General features: G+C 44.8%; 1 protein-coding gene across 1 annotated transcript in view; it reads right to left on the reverse strand.

Moving 5' to 3' along the window:
- DENND2A (DENN domain containing 2A) overlaps positions 1-13,961 on the reverse strand; it is a 34,726-nt gene extending 20,765 nt beyond the window's left edge. The window contains exons 1-7 of the mRNA XM_035342724.1: positions 13,863-13,961; positions 10,944-12,149; positions 9,762-9,889; positions 7,691-7,812; positions 4,550-4,747; positions 2,389-2,482; positions 1,074-1,124 (exon numbers count right to left, since the gene is read on the reverse strand). Of these exons, the coding sequence (XP_035198615.1) occupies positions 1,074-1,124; positions 2,389-2,482; positions 4,550-4,747; positions 7,691-7,812; positions 9,762-9,889; positions 10,944-12,149; positions 13,863-13,933 (1,870 nt within the window). The 5' untranslated portion in view covers positions 13,934-13,961. The remainder of the gene's footprint in view (positions 1-1,073; positions 1,125-2,388; positions 2,483-4,549; positions 4,748-7,690; positions 7,813-9,761; positions 9,890-10,943; positions 12,150-13,862) is intronic.
- Between the last annotated feature and the right edge of the window lie 901 nt (positions 13,962-14,862).

The following is a 14,862-nucleotide window of genomic DNA, read 5'->3' on the forward strand; positions in this document are numbered from 1 at the left end:
GTTTCAAAGCAATTGCGAATGCAATTCCTGTGCAATCTGGGCACAAACCCTTTCTCTCTATCTCTCGGATAGCCTGAGAACCTGTCAAAAGGCAGGCAGGGGCAGTGATCTGCAGCTTGATCTTGCTAACACAGTAGTACAGACCAAAGATTTCCAGATTCTCCAGTAGTTCTTACACGGGAAGTACAACCAAACATGAGAGGGAACTCAGGCTGAGGTTTCTGTTCTAAAAAACTGGAAGAGGGTAAGGGTGATCACTCCTAAGCACAATATGCTGTGGTGGACACAGACTGGAAACTGCTGCTTTTAACTCTTTTCAGCTTGAGAACTGACGTGCTACCCTGATCAGGTGTGCACGTGCATCAGGAAACTTTGGTTTGTGAAGGAGTTTCAATTTTGTATTCCAACGTCATCAGGATTTTTAATTCACCACATAAATTCTCAAGAGATTGTAATGCCACCAGCATGTCACAAGGGTAATCACCCATACAAGAAGTTCTGAGAAGAGAATTATGGAGACCAGTATACCCTATATTGGCTCTACAGGAGCAAAATAAAGAATGCAGCACTTTATCTCAACTCAGCCAACGCAGAAGAGTTTAGTTAGCAATAAATCATATATGATGATATGAATAAATCATATATGATCATAAATCATAATTTCCCTTGCTAGCCAGTCTGGCTGGTGGGTTTTAATAAATCAGCAGTGGGGTTAGTGAACACCCTGTCCTTCTGTGAACATCCTGTCCCACTGCAACGCTGCCTCTGTCAGCCTGTTCACACATATATGACTGTGCACTCGTTTATTTCCACACCATGCAAGCCGTGGAAAGCTCCTACAAAAGCTAGTGCAAAGAGCTTTGATGGGAACTGGAGCAGATGTTTGTTTTGGATTCCTGAAGTCCTCTGCTCCTGGATTTTCTTCTAGAGTTCCAGATCTTTGTCTTCTCACTGTGTTTTGAGTGGAAACAAGCTCTTTCTCCAGAGGCACAACATAGAGGAGAGAACTTGACCCAGGAACTCAAAGAAGAATTAATCAGGAGCTATTTGCTCTCTTCGCACATTTGCCTTACCTTTCAGTTTCTCTTCAGTATCACTGTCTGATTCACTGTTTTCATCTGTAACTACAAAAAAAGAAAGGGGAAGATGAAGTAAAGCCTATTTATAACAGTGCATTTCTTCTCGCTGACATGAGAAAACCAGGCCTAACAATTTCAGGGGGAAGACAATACAGATCTCAAGGGCCTCATATGTTTCAAGGATGCATACACCCACAGACATTTAACTTACCAACCTCAGTATTTTCCCACTCAGCCAGGGAACCCAAAAAAATGCAACAAAATGTATTTTGCACAGCCCTAAGAGTTGCATAAAGAATAAAATGACAGAGCAGTATTTCATCCACATCTGTATAAGCACAAACACGAAAGCAAAATACTGATTCATATGCAGTAGTCAAGGGGTAAAAACAAACAAACAAAAAGTAGGACAAGGGGCAAAAACAAACAAAAATCCCTACAACTGCCGGAATTAATCAGACTCGGGGTCTATATCATCTGATAGCCTGTTTTTGTCAATGCCTCAGATGCTTCAGAGAGTATAAAAAATGGAGAAGGTTCATATAAACATACCCACCCACCTGTTTTATGTATAAACACCTGTTTTATGTATAAAAAAGGACAAGCAGTGACAAGTAGTTGTGAGAAACAAACAGAGCTGGAGGCCACCTTTCACTGGGAACTGGGTTGTTTCAGAAAAAAAATACTGTGTTGGAAAGACATCATTTAAAGTTTTGCATAGATTAGATGTTTGTAAACAATTGCTTTGAAGTACCTGAACACTTTTGGTAAGATGTTGATCGGCAGTGAGAAGCTGAAAGTCTTAATCTTGAGATGATGGAGATGGTCCTATAGTCTAGAAACCCTGATTCCCAACAGAGGCTATTTATTTGTTGGGATGTTGAAGAAAACAGGACTGTTTCAAAACTCTACTATCTTCTATTGGATGGTTCATTAAAGTAACACATTCCTACAGAATATTTTAATCTCAACAAATCAGATTCTTTGGACAGAACATTCTTCTCAAAAATTTCTAGCCAGTTCCAGAAATAAACATCAAAAAGTGGAGACATTTTTGGTGTGACCTATGAGGTTATCATGTAAAGCCATGAAATGAAAATGAAGCGAGAAAAAAAAAAAGTGCCTTGTCATGAAAGGCCCTTGGGCAGTGGAACAATCTTTATCTTTCCAAAAGAAGAGGTGGAAGCCTCAACTCAGTCTCACACTGGACTGGAAGAAGCACTGAAAAACATCATATGAACAACCGAGTCAGCCTAAGCTCTAAGTCCTCAAAAAGTCTTAGATGTATGATGATACAAAGGTCCTTTACCTTTCCCTGAATTGCTCTCTGTAGACTGCGATAGTCTCTTGACACGTTTCTTTCCCCTCCGTGCCTCATAAATGGCATTGATTTTCAACACAAGCTGCTCAGCAAACACACAAACAAAAAAAAGGTTATTTTCCTCACCAGGCAAGAAAGAAGGTTAGAATTTCATGAAAAGAGCTCCGCTCCCCAATCCTGGCTATACGGAAACCCTTCACCTGCTGGTCTAGATACTTGTGTTACCAGTGGCCGTGCTCACTCTGGTACAGATGCAGCACAGTAGTGCTGGCATGGCAGGAGCCCAAGATAACAAGCCCCGATGAAAGGCCAGGCCTTCATGTGCTTCCACACTCTGTGGCTGTACGAGATGCTGGCACCCACCTGGGCCTCTCCTTACCACAGTCAGCTCTCCAGGGAACACCAGAGGGTAACCCTTGGGAACCCTCCTTATTCTGCAGGTTTGAAAGCCGAAAACTGACTGGAGGATGACAGCAACCTTTAACATCCTTATGCCCTTAACATATACACTGGGACGTGCTTGGGAAACCTCCACACTAGGCACGGGGAAACACAAGACACAGGGAACGCCAAAGAATTTGAGATGGGTGGGGGCCAAAAACACTTAAGTACTTTATATTAGTGGTTTGGCTTTGCAAATCCTTTAATACCTGGCCTCCCAGCTGACCAGGACAAAGGACGTTTCAGGCACAGCTGGGCTTAGTAGCTCACCCAGTGTCTCTCGGCTCCCTATTCCTTCCTGAAGGGTGAGGAGTTGCTGAAGGTCCATGCCAGGCTTCCCCAAGCCTCCTCAAGTTGAGCTGCCTCCTTGTCAAGGTCCCAGGCAGAGACAGCAGGATACAGCCACAGCATTCAGATTTATTCCAGAAAGCTTGGGACCCCTGCACACGCGTTCTGAGAGATCATGGTAAGACGGGCAGTGTGGAACATGTGTCAGGTGATCCACCAACAGACTTGGTCAAGGGATCAATCCATTATTTTTAATAAGAGGGGGATGCTCTGATACGGAAGTGTAGCTTCCATCCAGCTGCCCAGCTGAAATCTAAGGTCAGCCTTGCCACTGATGAATTTCTGGCCACAGTGAATTTCTGTTCCAAGCTTGCTCTGCAAGACTGCTCAGGGGCACTGCCCGGTAAATACGTACTCATAACCTTCCCTTCAGCTGACACAAATGTTTGGGTGAAAACACTGACCGAGCTCAAGCACACGCACAGAGGGGTAGGAATAATGGGAAAGAAAACCCTAAACATTTGTAGTCTTTGGCTCATTCCTGGAGAGCTGAGGCATACAGACAGGGCACTCAAAAACCATATATGCAAATATGAACACAGATCTGGCAACCAAGAAATAAAGAGGATAAACAAACACATCCCTTTTTCCCCAAATGAAAACTGTGGGTTCAGAAAAAAATCACCACAGACGGGCCCTGGTAGTCTCTGCTTGCCCTGCAAAGACTGGGACAAGCAACTTTGTTTTTATAACTGTGTTTTTGAAATGTTCAATAGATAGCCCGCTGCCAAACCTCATTTGGACTGAATACACTTCCTGCTAGATCTGAAAGAAAATAGGATTAAAACAGAGTCATGCTGTACCAAAATACAAAGTAGATGTCGCTCTAGAAAATGCCCTTCACTAATGACAAAACTTCTTGTCACTCATATGTGATTTTTTTCATTATTCACTCACAATCACACCTTACAGTGGATTAGAAACAGCCAATGCATGCATGAGAGCTAACAAAGAACAACAGGTTGCCAGGAGGGAGCACCAACATGACACATTTCTGACTGTCCCGCCCTTCAAGCAAAGGAGGAACCAAGATGAGTTCTCTTTTTTTTTGCAAAAATATTCCTTGCTTTTTCGCCCTCTGACAAGCTTCAACTTTTATACAAAAATGAAACTGATTTTTTTCTCCTTTTTTTCTCTTTTTTAATCTCTCCTGACAATCATGGTACCTCAGACAGAAAAACTAGAAAAACTTGCAAAGATTTTGGTTCACTTTCCCCCTCAGGCAGAAAAGGAGTTAAACATAAGTCAGGTCAACTGCGATGCCACATCGGAAGCTGAAGAAAATATTCTCTCATAGTGGAAACATACTTCCATTCCTGCCTGGAAGAAGCTAAGCAAAAGAGAGAAAAGCCAAATTTACCTTGGGAATCTTCCTTCTCCTCTTGCCGTTCTGAGGGTCTCCCAAGGAGAAGAAGGTGTCGTCTGGACTGCTGGGGGTTGAGGGAGGGCTGATTTTGGATGGCGACCCAGTTCCATCGCGGCTCAGTTTCCGTATGTCTGGCAGTTTGAAACTCCGCCGCTCTGAGTTTTGTCGGAAAAAAATGGGCTTGGAAAGCAACTGGAAATGGAGGAGAAGGAACGAGTGAAGACAGCACCTCATGTACCTTCGCTTCATTTCTAACACTGTCATGGAAATAGAGCCAGTGGGGAATCCACGCCACTCATCTGGCAAAGCAAGCTAACTTCTGAGAATGCTCACATATTCCTGCACACACAAGGAACGTGCCCAGCCGCCAGGCTAGGCCAGAACTATTTTGACCAGCAATTTAACCACCCCACACTCATTTTGGAACATAACACAAACCCAGGGTTTGGTCAAGAAGCCTTACTACAGTGTGAAAATACTCCCAGGACTTGTGCAATCCAGAGGCTGGGACTGTAAACAGGACAAGACTAACCAACCAGCCAGCCACAAGCATCTGGGATAAGGAGCAGATGGCAAGGAGGAACAGAGAAACAGTGAGACCAGATGAAAAGCATGGTTGGTATTCTGTCTCTGACAGGGGCAAGAATTAAATATTTCAGAGGAGGGTACAAGAAAATTGTCACGATAGACAATTATGGAGACTGGTTTCCTCCTAAGCAAGCTGAGAGGGAACACAACTGGAGATATTTAAGTACCAAAAAAAAAAAAAGTTCTTAAAATCTCTGACCAAGGACAGCAGCAGAGAAGCAGAAAGCTCAGCTCTAGATAAAGGAGGGCAAGCCACTTCTCACCACAAAGATGCTCAGTAAGAACTTTTTTTTGTCTTCTCCAAGAGAATTTCCCAGCAGTTACGATAAGGTTAAGCTGCCCCTTTTCTGGGCACTGTGTATGCACTCTCAAATGATATCTCTATGTGGCACTGGGAACTGTAGGTGGGAGGTATCCAAGCTAATTCTGAACCAGTCATGCCAGTGCAGTAGCTGAGGTAGCACAATGGTCTGCCTACATCAGACATACCCAGAAGAGGCATTAACCAGACTGATGCATCCATTCAGGCTAGCTCAGGTGTTGCTGGATGGCTTGGCAAAAGGCACTCAACTCACAGAAATGCTTACCACCCACAGAGAAGTCACACGTTGAAATGAGTCTTCGAAGAGTCTTCACATTGAAGAATCTCATCCTGCACTAGTGATATAAGCCACTGCTGGAGGTCCATCCAGATCCCAGCCTGGGCAGGCTCTCCAGTGTGATTCACACTGCCGTTGCAAACCAGTCAGCTGCCAAAAGAGCTGCAGCAGTTCTCTGACTGAAGCAAATCACAGCTCTGGGATGTCAAAGCACCATAACGTAACATAATTGCTCCCCTTCAACTAACTGTCCTGCTGGGAACCATATCCAGGGTGAAAGATGTTTCTGTGTAACCCTGCAGCACCACTTACACAGTATGGGAGGGAAATCAGGGTGCGTAAGTGACTGAAAAGCTGTGTGAGCAAAATCAGCTTCATCCCAACACTCCCATACAGACTTACGCTGCTCTAGACCTCAGTAGTAACAAGAATGGATTCAGAACTGCAGGGCAATTTTCTCTTTGAAGCGTTGAATTATTTGGAAAAACCTCAGTTGCTGATTAAGCTGCTTGGAAAAGAGCAACACATCAAGAAATGCATGTCAGACTTCTGAAAATGTTGGCTAACAACTCTAATAATAGCTGCAGCTTGGGGAGCATGGGAAAACCCTTCGGTCGGGAAAACCAAGTTTAGATCCCTACTACCTGCTCTGCCAAGATGATTTGTGCTCTAACATTGCCCCTGCGGTTCCAGGCTTGGACTGTCTAAAACAGAGAACAGGAAGCAGCCGAAACAGCTCAGGAAACTGAGGGCACGGCTGGCCTCAGTGAGCTCGGAGCTAGATGTGCTTTACCTCTTCTTTTGGTTTCACTGCCAAGGAGGAAAATGGAACAAATCTGTAAGCTGTCCTGCTGGTGGGGACATACTTTTTGGACAGGCTCCCTAAACAGGGGAGTGGCATTACATTAGTAAGCAAAAGAGGCATCCTAAGGGAGTGGTCTGCAGAGGCATCTTGGCATCAGCACAGACAGACTGCCTACGGCCCACAGACACTAAGCCAAGACAACTGCAGGGCTTGATTACCCAAGCACTTAAATGCCCTCTTTGAAGAAGGGGAGGAGGAGCTTTCCTGCCCTCATTGTTCAGTATCTGGAAGAAATTTAGCACTCTGCTTTTGTCCCAGTACAGGTAGGGGGCAAAGACATAGCAGTTGGTTTTCACTCTCAGCTCTGCCAATGCAGCCCCTCTGCCAGTGCTCTAGGCCGTTCACTAGAAATGCACTGGGATTTTTCTATGCATTCAGACCTAATTCCTAAATCCAAACAACCTCATGTCATGAACACACCCATTTCTGGATTCCCATTTTGTATCTGTTGCCTTTCAATTCATCTGTTCTGGAGAGAGTAGGAGAAGATCTCAGCTCACCATCACTCAGAATTTATTAAGAACCTGAAGGCAGGTTTCCAGAGGTAAGGGGCTGAAGTCTCAAGCTGTCACTACTGTACTCCTCACATACATGAACATGCTAAAATTCAAAAGCTGCTCTTTTCTTACTATACATTTGTTGCAGAAATTGCTCAGAGGACAGGGCCACGGTACAGTTTTGCTGAGGATACATCTGCATAAAAAATGGATTGAGAAGAGGATTTCTTCCCATTTGTTTATCACATCAGTCTTGTATTGCAGCTGAATAACATCCCAGCGTAATGTCAGATAATTTAGCCCCTTTCAATCTAGTTGCTCCTTGCTGCACAGCAGATGCAAAGTACCAGGGGATGCAGCCCTGGTGTGCAAAAGAATGCAAGCCAAGAAACCATTTGTACAAGGGAATAAATACTGTTTTTACCTTGCTAAAGGGTAATACATCTATCACACCACACTCTGACCAGTGGTAAAGACAGAAAGGAAAAAAATCTTAACAATATCAAAGTCAGTGGCAAAACTCCACTGCTCCACACAGGACCCAAAGACCTCTGGAGCAGGAGAGGTGGCCACTTGAATCAAGTACCTTAGTGGGAGTCCCAGGTACTGAAGAGGTGGGGGATGCTGGGAAGGTCAGGACGCATTTCTTCCCCAAACAGCGGCTGTTGGTCTCTATGTCTTCATAAGGGTTTTCCTTCGATGGTGGATCTGCAACAAAAAGCCACAAACAAGAGATTGTAAGTGCAGAAAATCCTTGAGGTTTGCCATAAAAATCTGTTTGGGGATCTGCTGGCCTTCTCCCACCTCCCACATCAGACATAAAGACCTGTTCTCAAGCATTCCTGCAATTGCTTCATTCTCTCAATAGCCCTTGAAGTCCAGCTGCTCACTGGACAGTGTCCAAACCTTGACACTGATGTATGCAGCCATAGGAACATATCACAGAAACTACAGATGGAAAAGACACAGCAAGTCCTCAAGCTCATTTCCTTGTCTTCAGAGGAGCTGTGAGGTTCTCATGCACAGTGGTCCATAATTGTATTTCCTTCTTTGCAGTCTTCTGCTTAGAATTATTTCTGAACGGAACTGTGAGCTTAAGGCTAGCATAAGTGTCCTCTATCCTCTATTTAACCCCATGTCCTACGACTGAGGTCCCTGTTACCCCTTCATTGCTGTGGTTTTCACATGTTGTTTCTTTTTATTTTGTGGACTATAATTGCCCGTGGTCTTGTGAAAAATAAAACTGTGGCTTTTTTGGAGTTATCCCTGTCTACTCCTTTTCCCAAGCTCCCACAGAAACACCACCAGGACTGCAGGAACCAATTAAAGATCACTGACTCCAGGCAAAGCCTCAACATGCAGCAAGGAAAACAAACACACAAACATGCTCCATTAGCTGACCATTAGCCACTACTTTGTTTTCTTCCAATCTTTGAAACAAAAGCTGGAGGGGAGAGAAATTTCAGGCTGGTCTTTTGAGTTCTGTGCAAGCGTGGGACACACGGGTGTGCTTGTGTTTGGATGGATGGATTTGCTTATAAAGCTAACCTGTAACACTATCCCTGTTATTCCAGTTGACAAGGTGACATTTATACAGTGATTTCTGAGACCTCCCACCACGCCCGAAAACACACAAACACAAAAACCCCACCCAGCTGTTCAGGCATTTCCCATCTCTTTCACCATCCCAGGCAATGGAGGAAAAGGCAGACACGGGCCCTCAACTCCACATGAGAATTTGACAGCTTCAAAAATGTCAAAAAGGACAGGTTGGCATCACCTTTTCTGCAACCGGTCCCAAAAGAATACCATTCTTTTCAGAGAAAAAGAAAAGATTTGATTTCTTTCTAATCAAATATGATGAGATTTTATTCATATCAAAAGAATAATGCCCTTACTGCTCCTAAGGAAGTGCAGCTGCCTCCCACACTGAACAACGCAGGGCACCTTTGTAGGTAACAGCTGTGTGTTAAGAGCTGCTGCAGCCACTCTTTTCCTGTTCTGCTAAACTCGGCCTTACCCAACACCAGCCTACAGCTACTAAAACTTATTAAGGCTTGTTCAAGAGGGATGCTTCTATTCTATGTTCCACAAAAGCCTATCTAACTTACAGTATTAAAAACACCACATAAATTGAGAATGTTTCAGGAAATAATCTTAAAAATAGCTCTGATCTGCCATCAAAGTTATAGAATGCAATACAACTCAGTTTCAAGGACTGTGGGACCTCAGGGTTTTTTTATTTAATTGATTGGCACCTGGAGCCATACTGTGAGCTTATTTCTGAACCGTGGAATTCACTTCAAGGCTGGTTTCAGTACGTTTGTTTTATCTCAGCGGTGACAAGCTCACAACAATGGAGGTAGCAGAGCTGTGAGAGTTAGTCCACAGGACAAAAGGAAGACCGGGGACAGATGCCAGCAAAAAGTAAAAGCTGTTTCCCCCATGCTCCAGGTTCATCTTTGAGGCTGATGAATTTTGAAATGTTTTGTCCATTTTTTTATTACTTGCCAATAATCTGTGTAAACTATGTCCTGGCTTGCATTTGGATAATAAACATACTTCACTCAGCACCTCTGCTGAGTGCTTGTTGACCACAAGTCTTCTGAGTTACTCAGTGCTTGCAGTCAAACCCCTCCCTCACCCAGAGCTCCTACCCAGTATGTCTTCATAGACGTTCTCCTCAGATAAAGTGCGTGTGAGGGCCAGCTTGGTCTGCGCGTACCAGTCCACCCTGCCGTTCTCAGATGATGACTGCAGCAAGTCTTCAAACTCATAGGACTTCCTGCACCATTGATGGGGAGGAAAGGAACAAAAGAGGAGAGTGATATAGCCAAACAGCTTTTACAACCACTTTGCAGTGGTTTCATAATTCACACCACACAACATACCTGCCAAAACGAGTTACTGAGAAGAGAACACTGCACAGTCCCATTCCGTACAGAGAATGAAACACTGAGATCTGTTATGTTTACCACACAACTGAAGGCATTTCAGGGATGCCACAGATTATCTGGGTTGTCATGGCAATAGCACACTGCCAAGATGTGAGTGTGAGGTGGCGCATCCTGCAAGACTGCGTGGAACCTTAGGCCACGACAGGCTCCATTTACAACACAGACCTCACCCTTGGCAGGAGCAAGGGGGCCCCAGAATTAACTCTCTGAGCAATTCAAGAGGGCAAAACTCACATTCTGGATGGTAAAAAGAGTTAAAACTCTATTAAGTGTCCTACACTGGCAAACCTGGTAAGTTTCAGTTTCCCTCCTGCAACCAAACCAGGAATTTTTAGGTGACAGTTTACACAGCTGTGTATTCTATGCCTACCACCTCAAAAATGTGCTACAGTCATGGGGGTGGGAAACAAACAAACAAACAACAATAAACACAAAACAAAACAAGAAAGCATCCAGGAAAAAATATACACATCAGATTCATAGAAGAACAGGTTTGCTATGAACAGCAAAAATGCTGCAACAGAGCCTAGAGATTATTTTTCTAGACTTGGCTCCAGATCAGCAATATTCATTTTATAATCACATTTTCTGCTAAAAACAAAGCAAACAAAACCCCTCTTATCTTGATCTTGAAGGTTAAGCAACGTAACACAGTGGCCTTTAAGCCCAGATCTGCCATGACGTATCACCTCACAGTTGTCCTGTGAAGTTGTGCTGACCGCTCAGGAGTTCTCAGGGATATGACTTGGTTATGGCCAGCAAGGCTCCCAGGGGGATTGGGGATTACGTGTGACCTGGGAAGATCCAGCTCTCCCAGTGAGATATGGGAAGGAGAAACTCCGCCATCAAGACCACCACCTGCGCGATACACAGCCCGAATACCTGTGGTCAGTGTTGTTCTTGTGCTTCCCGCTCCAGAGCCTCCGGCTGACAGCTGACGGGGGAGGAGAGGACGGGAGAGGAGGAGGAGGAATAGATGGCAGAGGGGGTAAGTTCCTTTTATTCCTAGCTGCTGGCACCCAGTCCTCTTCCCCCTCATGTTTGAAAGTCCGACGGGGCTTTGGCAGCGGGTTGATGAAGGGTTTCTTCTCTGGCACCCCTGGCTCTGTGTAGACATTTTCCACATTGCAGTCCTTGGATTTCACATGAGAAGTTCTTACCTCTTCTAGAGTCCCAAAAATTGGCTCATTGATTTCAGAGTCCAAGCCAAGAAGTCTTTTGTTGAGCTCAGCCCCACATAAGCTCTCATGGCCCTCTGGAGCACCATGTCCTAGTGCTGCCTTCTCCTGCAAGCACTGTGGAGAGTAGTAAGTACCAGGCAACTGCGGCTGCAGCTCTGCTGAGCCATCTTTCAAAGCCTGCTCTAGCTTCTTGACCTGACTAAGCACTGAAACATTCTCCTTCTGGACCTCCCACTTCCCACCTTTCACTTCCCTGCATTTTCCAATGCTGGATTCCACTTCCCCATCCCTCTCTGTTTCCCCCTTTCGCTCTGCTCCCTGCCCTTTTGGAGTTCCTGCTTTCCGCTCATGCTCTTTGCCTGCCCCTTTGCACTCCAGTTCCCAGCTCATAAGTCTCTTGGCCTCCACTTTCCGAGTCATCAGTGCTTCTCCACTCGTCTTCTCAATTACACAGGGTATTTTGTGCTCCTCTTTAGCTCCTTGCTCCTCCTCTCGGCGAGGAGCAGACTGTGTTTCCTTTTTCCCTTCCCACTCTGAAATTTTGTCCTTAATGCTAAAGGACTTATTCCTCAATCCAATTTTTCCAGGTGACCGTATATTCTGAGTACCTCCTATCTGCCTCCTGATGATTTTACTGTTTTCTTTAACGTTCAGATCCACAGATGGGTCGCTGATGATCATTTTGGGACTAAGCATGTTCTGCTGAAAGCAGTCTAGTTTTGGATCCAGCATCAAGTTCTCCAAGGCTCCAAGTGGGTTCTTCACCACACAAGAAACTGCTTCAGCTTCAGGCGTTAAACTCAGGCTGACAGAGGCACCTTCAGAACATCTCTCGCTTGAAAATCCACACAAAAGTCTTTCTAATTTCTTCACAGCTGCTGTACTGTTTTTATCCGCAAGCTTGATCCTGCACACCAAAGAGAGAAAGATAAGAAACATTCACTGCCATTGCTCACCCTTGCTTCAGTCCATCAGCTCCACGAGCTCTACCTCATAAATCTGGTAACAGCAGAGGATGCTCAAACCAAGCGCTTGAGAGACAGGCTTATGGGGGAGAATGCTACGGGAATGGTCTTTGTAACTGGAACAGAATGTTCTCCTCTTGTTATGACTAACAGCGTGAAATGAAATCTTTGTGGCAGAAGTAGGTGGCAGGTAATAATTTCTATACATCAGATGTGCTGATGCTAATGAGAGGTTCAACAGCATTTCTGTATGTGTGCTTAGATGTGCAGCAGTTTTGTACATCTTTGGGGCATTAAGCAGATCCATTGCAAACAAATACAAAACTGACCTTTTGCAAACAACAGCAAAATTGTAGCTGTTAAGAAGAGAAACCATGTGATACAGCTGGCATTCCTTTACAGCCTGCTCAGAGGATCTGTCTGGATTCATCCGAATGTTCCCACATGCATGTTAATGCACAAACCCTGCACTTTTATTACTACATTTCTATGTCCTCACCATCCTAAGCTGCACGTGGGCTTGGGTTCCCACACATCCAGGCACACTCCCTTGGCCCAGAGCACGTGACGTAGCACCCAGGGACTAGACTCAATGTTTTCATAGCAAGGGAGTAAACATTGTCATTGTTTGAGTCCAAACTGCAACAGAAACCCCTAATATTTTAATCTGCGTATCTCCAAGTGCTTTTTTCAATACTGAGATATTGTACCAAGACTGTGAAGTTCCAGCTGGACAAACAGTTACTCCAACACAAAATGTTTTTGAATCAAAGTAATTTTCAGTGCTTAGCGATGCCTGGGCTTGGAAAGGAGCACCAGCACAACACAAGGTTGTTACTGAGATGCCAGCCCTTGTCATCAGTCCCATTTAACTGCAATTCCAACACTGGGGTTCAACTCAGTAAATTGCTGTTAGCCTAAGTGTATCAAGTGTGCCTCTTCCAGAACTTAGCACTTTCATAAGAGCATTCACTTGGATACCCTACATGCTGGCAGGCCTCAAGCTTTGTCCTGGAGTGAAGGAACGCTGGCAGCCATTGCAGACTGTTGTAGCACAAACTGAGTCTGGGATGGGTTTCTGAGCAGAAAGAGGACCTGAGCCAGACACTGTTCCTCCTTAGCCTCACAGATATTTAACTCCTGGCTGTCTCGGTGACAACATTATAATTTGGTCAAGAACTGGCACTGTGAGCACCATGGATTTAAAGATCTAGGCTTAAAGGCCTAGAGAACTGGGCTTGGCAATGCCACTGGTGGCTGGACTGTGCAGTGGAAACCAACGCTAGACACTGGGAGAAGCCCGTGGTGACAGACTTGTGTGAGGAAGCCATGGAATCTCCATTGCTGAAGATTTCAAGTGCAGGTGGGGCAAGCATTGACAGGGGTGTCATCAGCACAAATGGTCTTGTCTTGGGGCAGATCTCTAATAGCACTATGAGTCAAGGATATTATTGCTCTGACAGAATGCTATAAACACAGCATGACAGCCCTGAGATGGCAATGAAACCAGCTGAGACATACAGCGGCGTGATTTAACGTGAGGAGAGAGGGACAGGGCAGAGCAGAAAGAACGTTTTCTTCTTTTGGGTTTCTTTCTCTTGGGGATAACAAATGAAAGTGAAGTACCTTGGCACTGAGACATGGAAAGCTCTCACCTCTCAATGGACTTGCAGACACTGCTTTCAGTCTTGCTGCTCACATCGGCCGCCTTGCTAGCTGTCATCATGTCAGCACACAGCCGGGCAGCAGTTCACCTGCAGACAGACACAAGGAAGAGGCATTGCTCTGTGCTCAGCATCCTTCTCGCTTTTGCAAACACACCCATACATGTTTCTTCCTGAAATCCAGGATAATAAGAGAAGCAAAATAAGGCAGCTCCCAGAGGACAGCCTCAGCCTCATCACCTGCAAAATGGGCAGAGGGGTGACAGCACCACCCCTTAGAAACCCAAGAAAGTGTTTACAGATTTGGATAACAAAAACGATCTTTGACTCAGTATCATCTGGTCTACTGTGATCTGAATATGGAACATGTTTTATGAATGCTTATTATTGTCAAATCCTCAGAGGATTTAGATTTTTTTCCTCACAGAAGACTAAAACAAAAATAATTTTAATAAGCAAAGTGTTAAGGCCACAAGACCTAAGCAGTTAGTGCTCCTGCAGTTGTCCCAGATTGGCAGAGAAATCATTTTATGCTGACCAGACATTGCACTGAAGCAAATGGTTACCTTACACTATTCTCTTTGTGGGTCATGTCAGGCTGCTAATGATCCACTTTCAGAGGACAGCAGCTTGTGGGGCAAGATAAATCGGTCACAAAAACGAGTCATTCTGTTTGCCTCATGATTTCTAGTATTCATGGAGCAAGTCCATCGCTCTCTGTCCTCTGCATACTGCTGCTACACAGTCAATACAACAGACTTCTTCTTTTTATTGCCCCACAATACTCTCACTCCTTATAAAAGAGGACTGGTACTCTGCAGCACCATCTTCTTACTTCTCTAGGTAGTCTGCCTGCTCTGCAGCGTTTCCATGACAAGAAGGGGCTCACCACATAATATGCAACACTTGGAAAATCTGAAGCCTCTCAAATCTATCCACTCAGCTGCTCTGCCAGATGCTACTCTGTTATGCCCAGTGTTTGGCAACAAGA

The sequence above is a fragment of the Oxyura jamaicensis genome, chromosome 1 (assembly GCF_011077185.1).
Source record: "Oxyura jamaicensis isolate SHBP4307 breed ruddy duck chromosome 1, BPBGC_Ojam_1.0, whole genome shotgun sequence".
NCBI lineage: Eukaryota > Metazoa > Chordata > Aves > Anseriformes > Anatidae > Oxyura > Oxyura jamaicensis.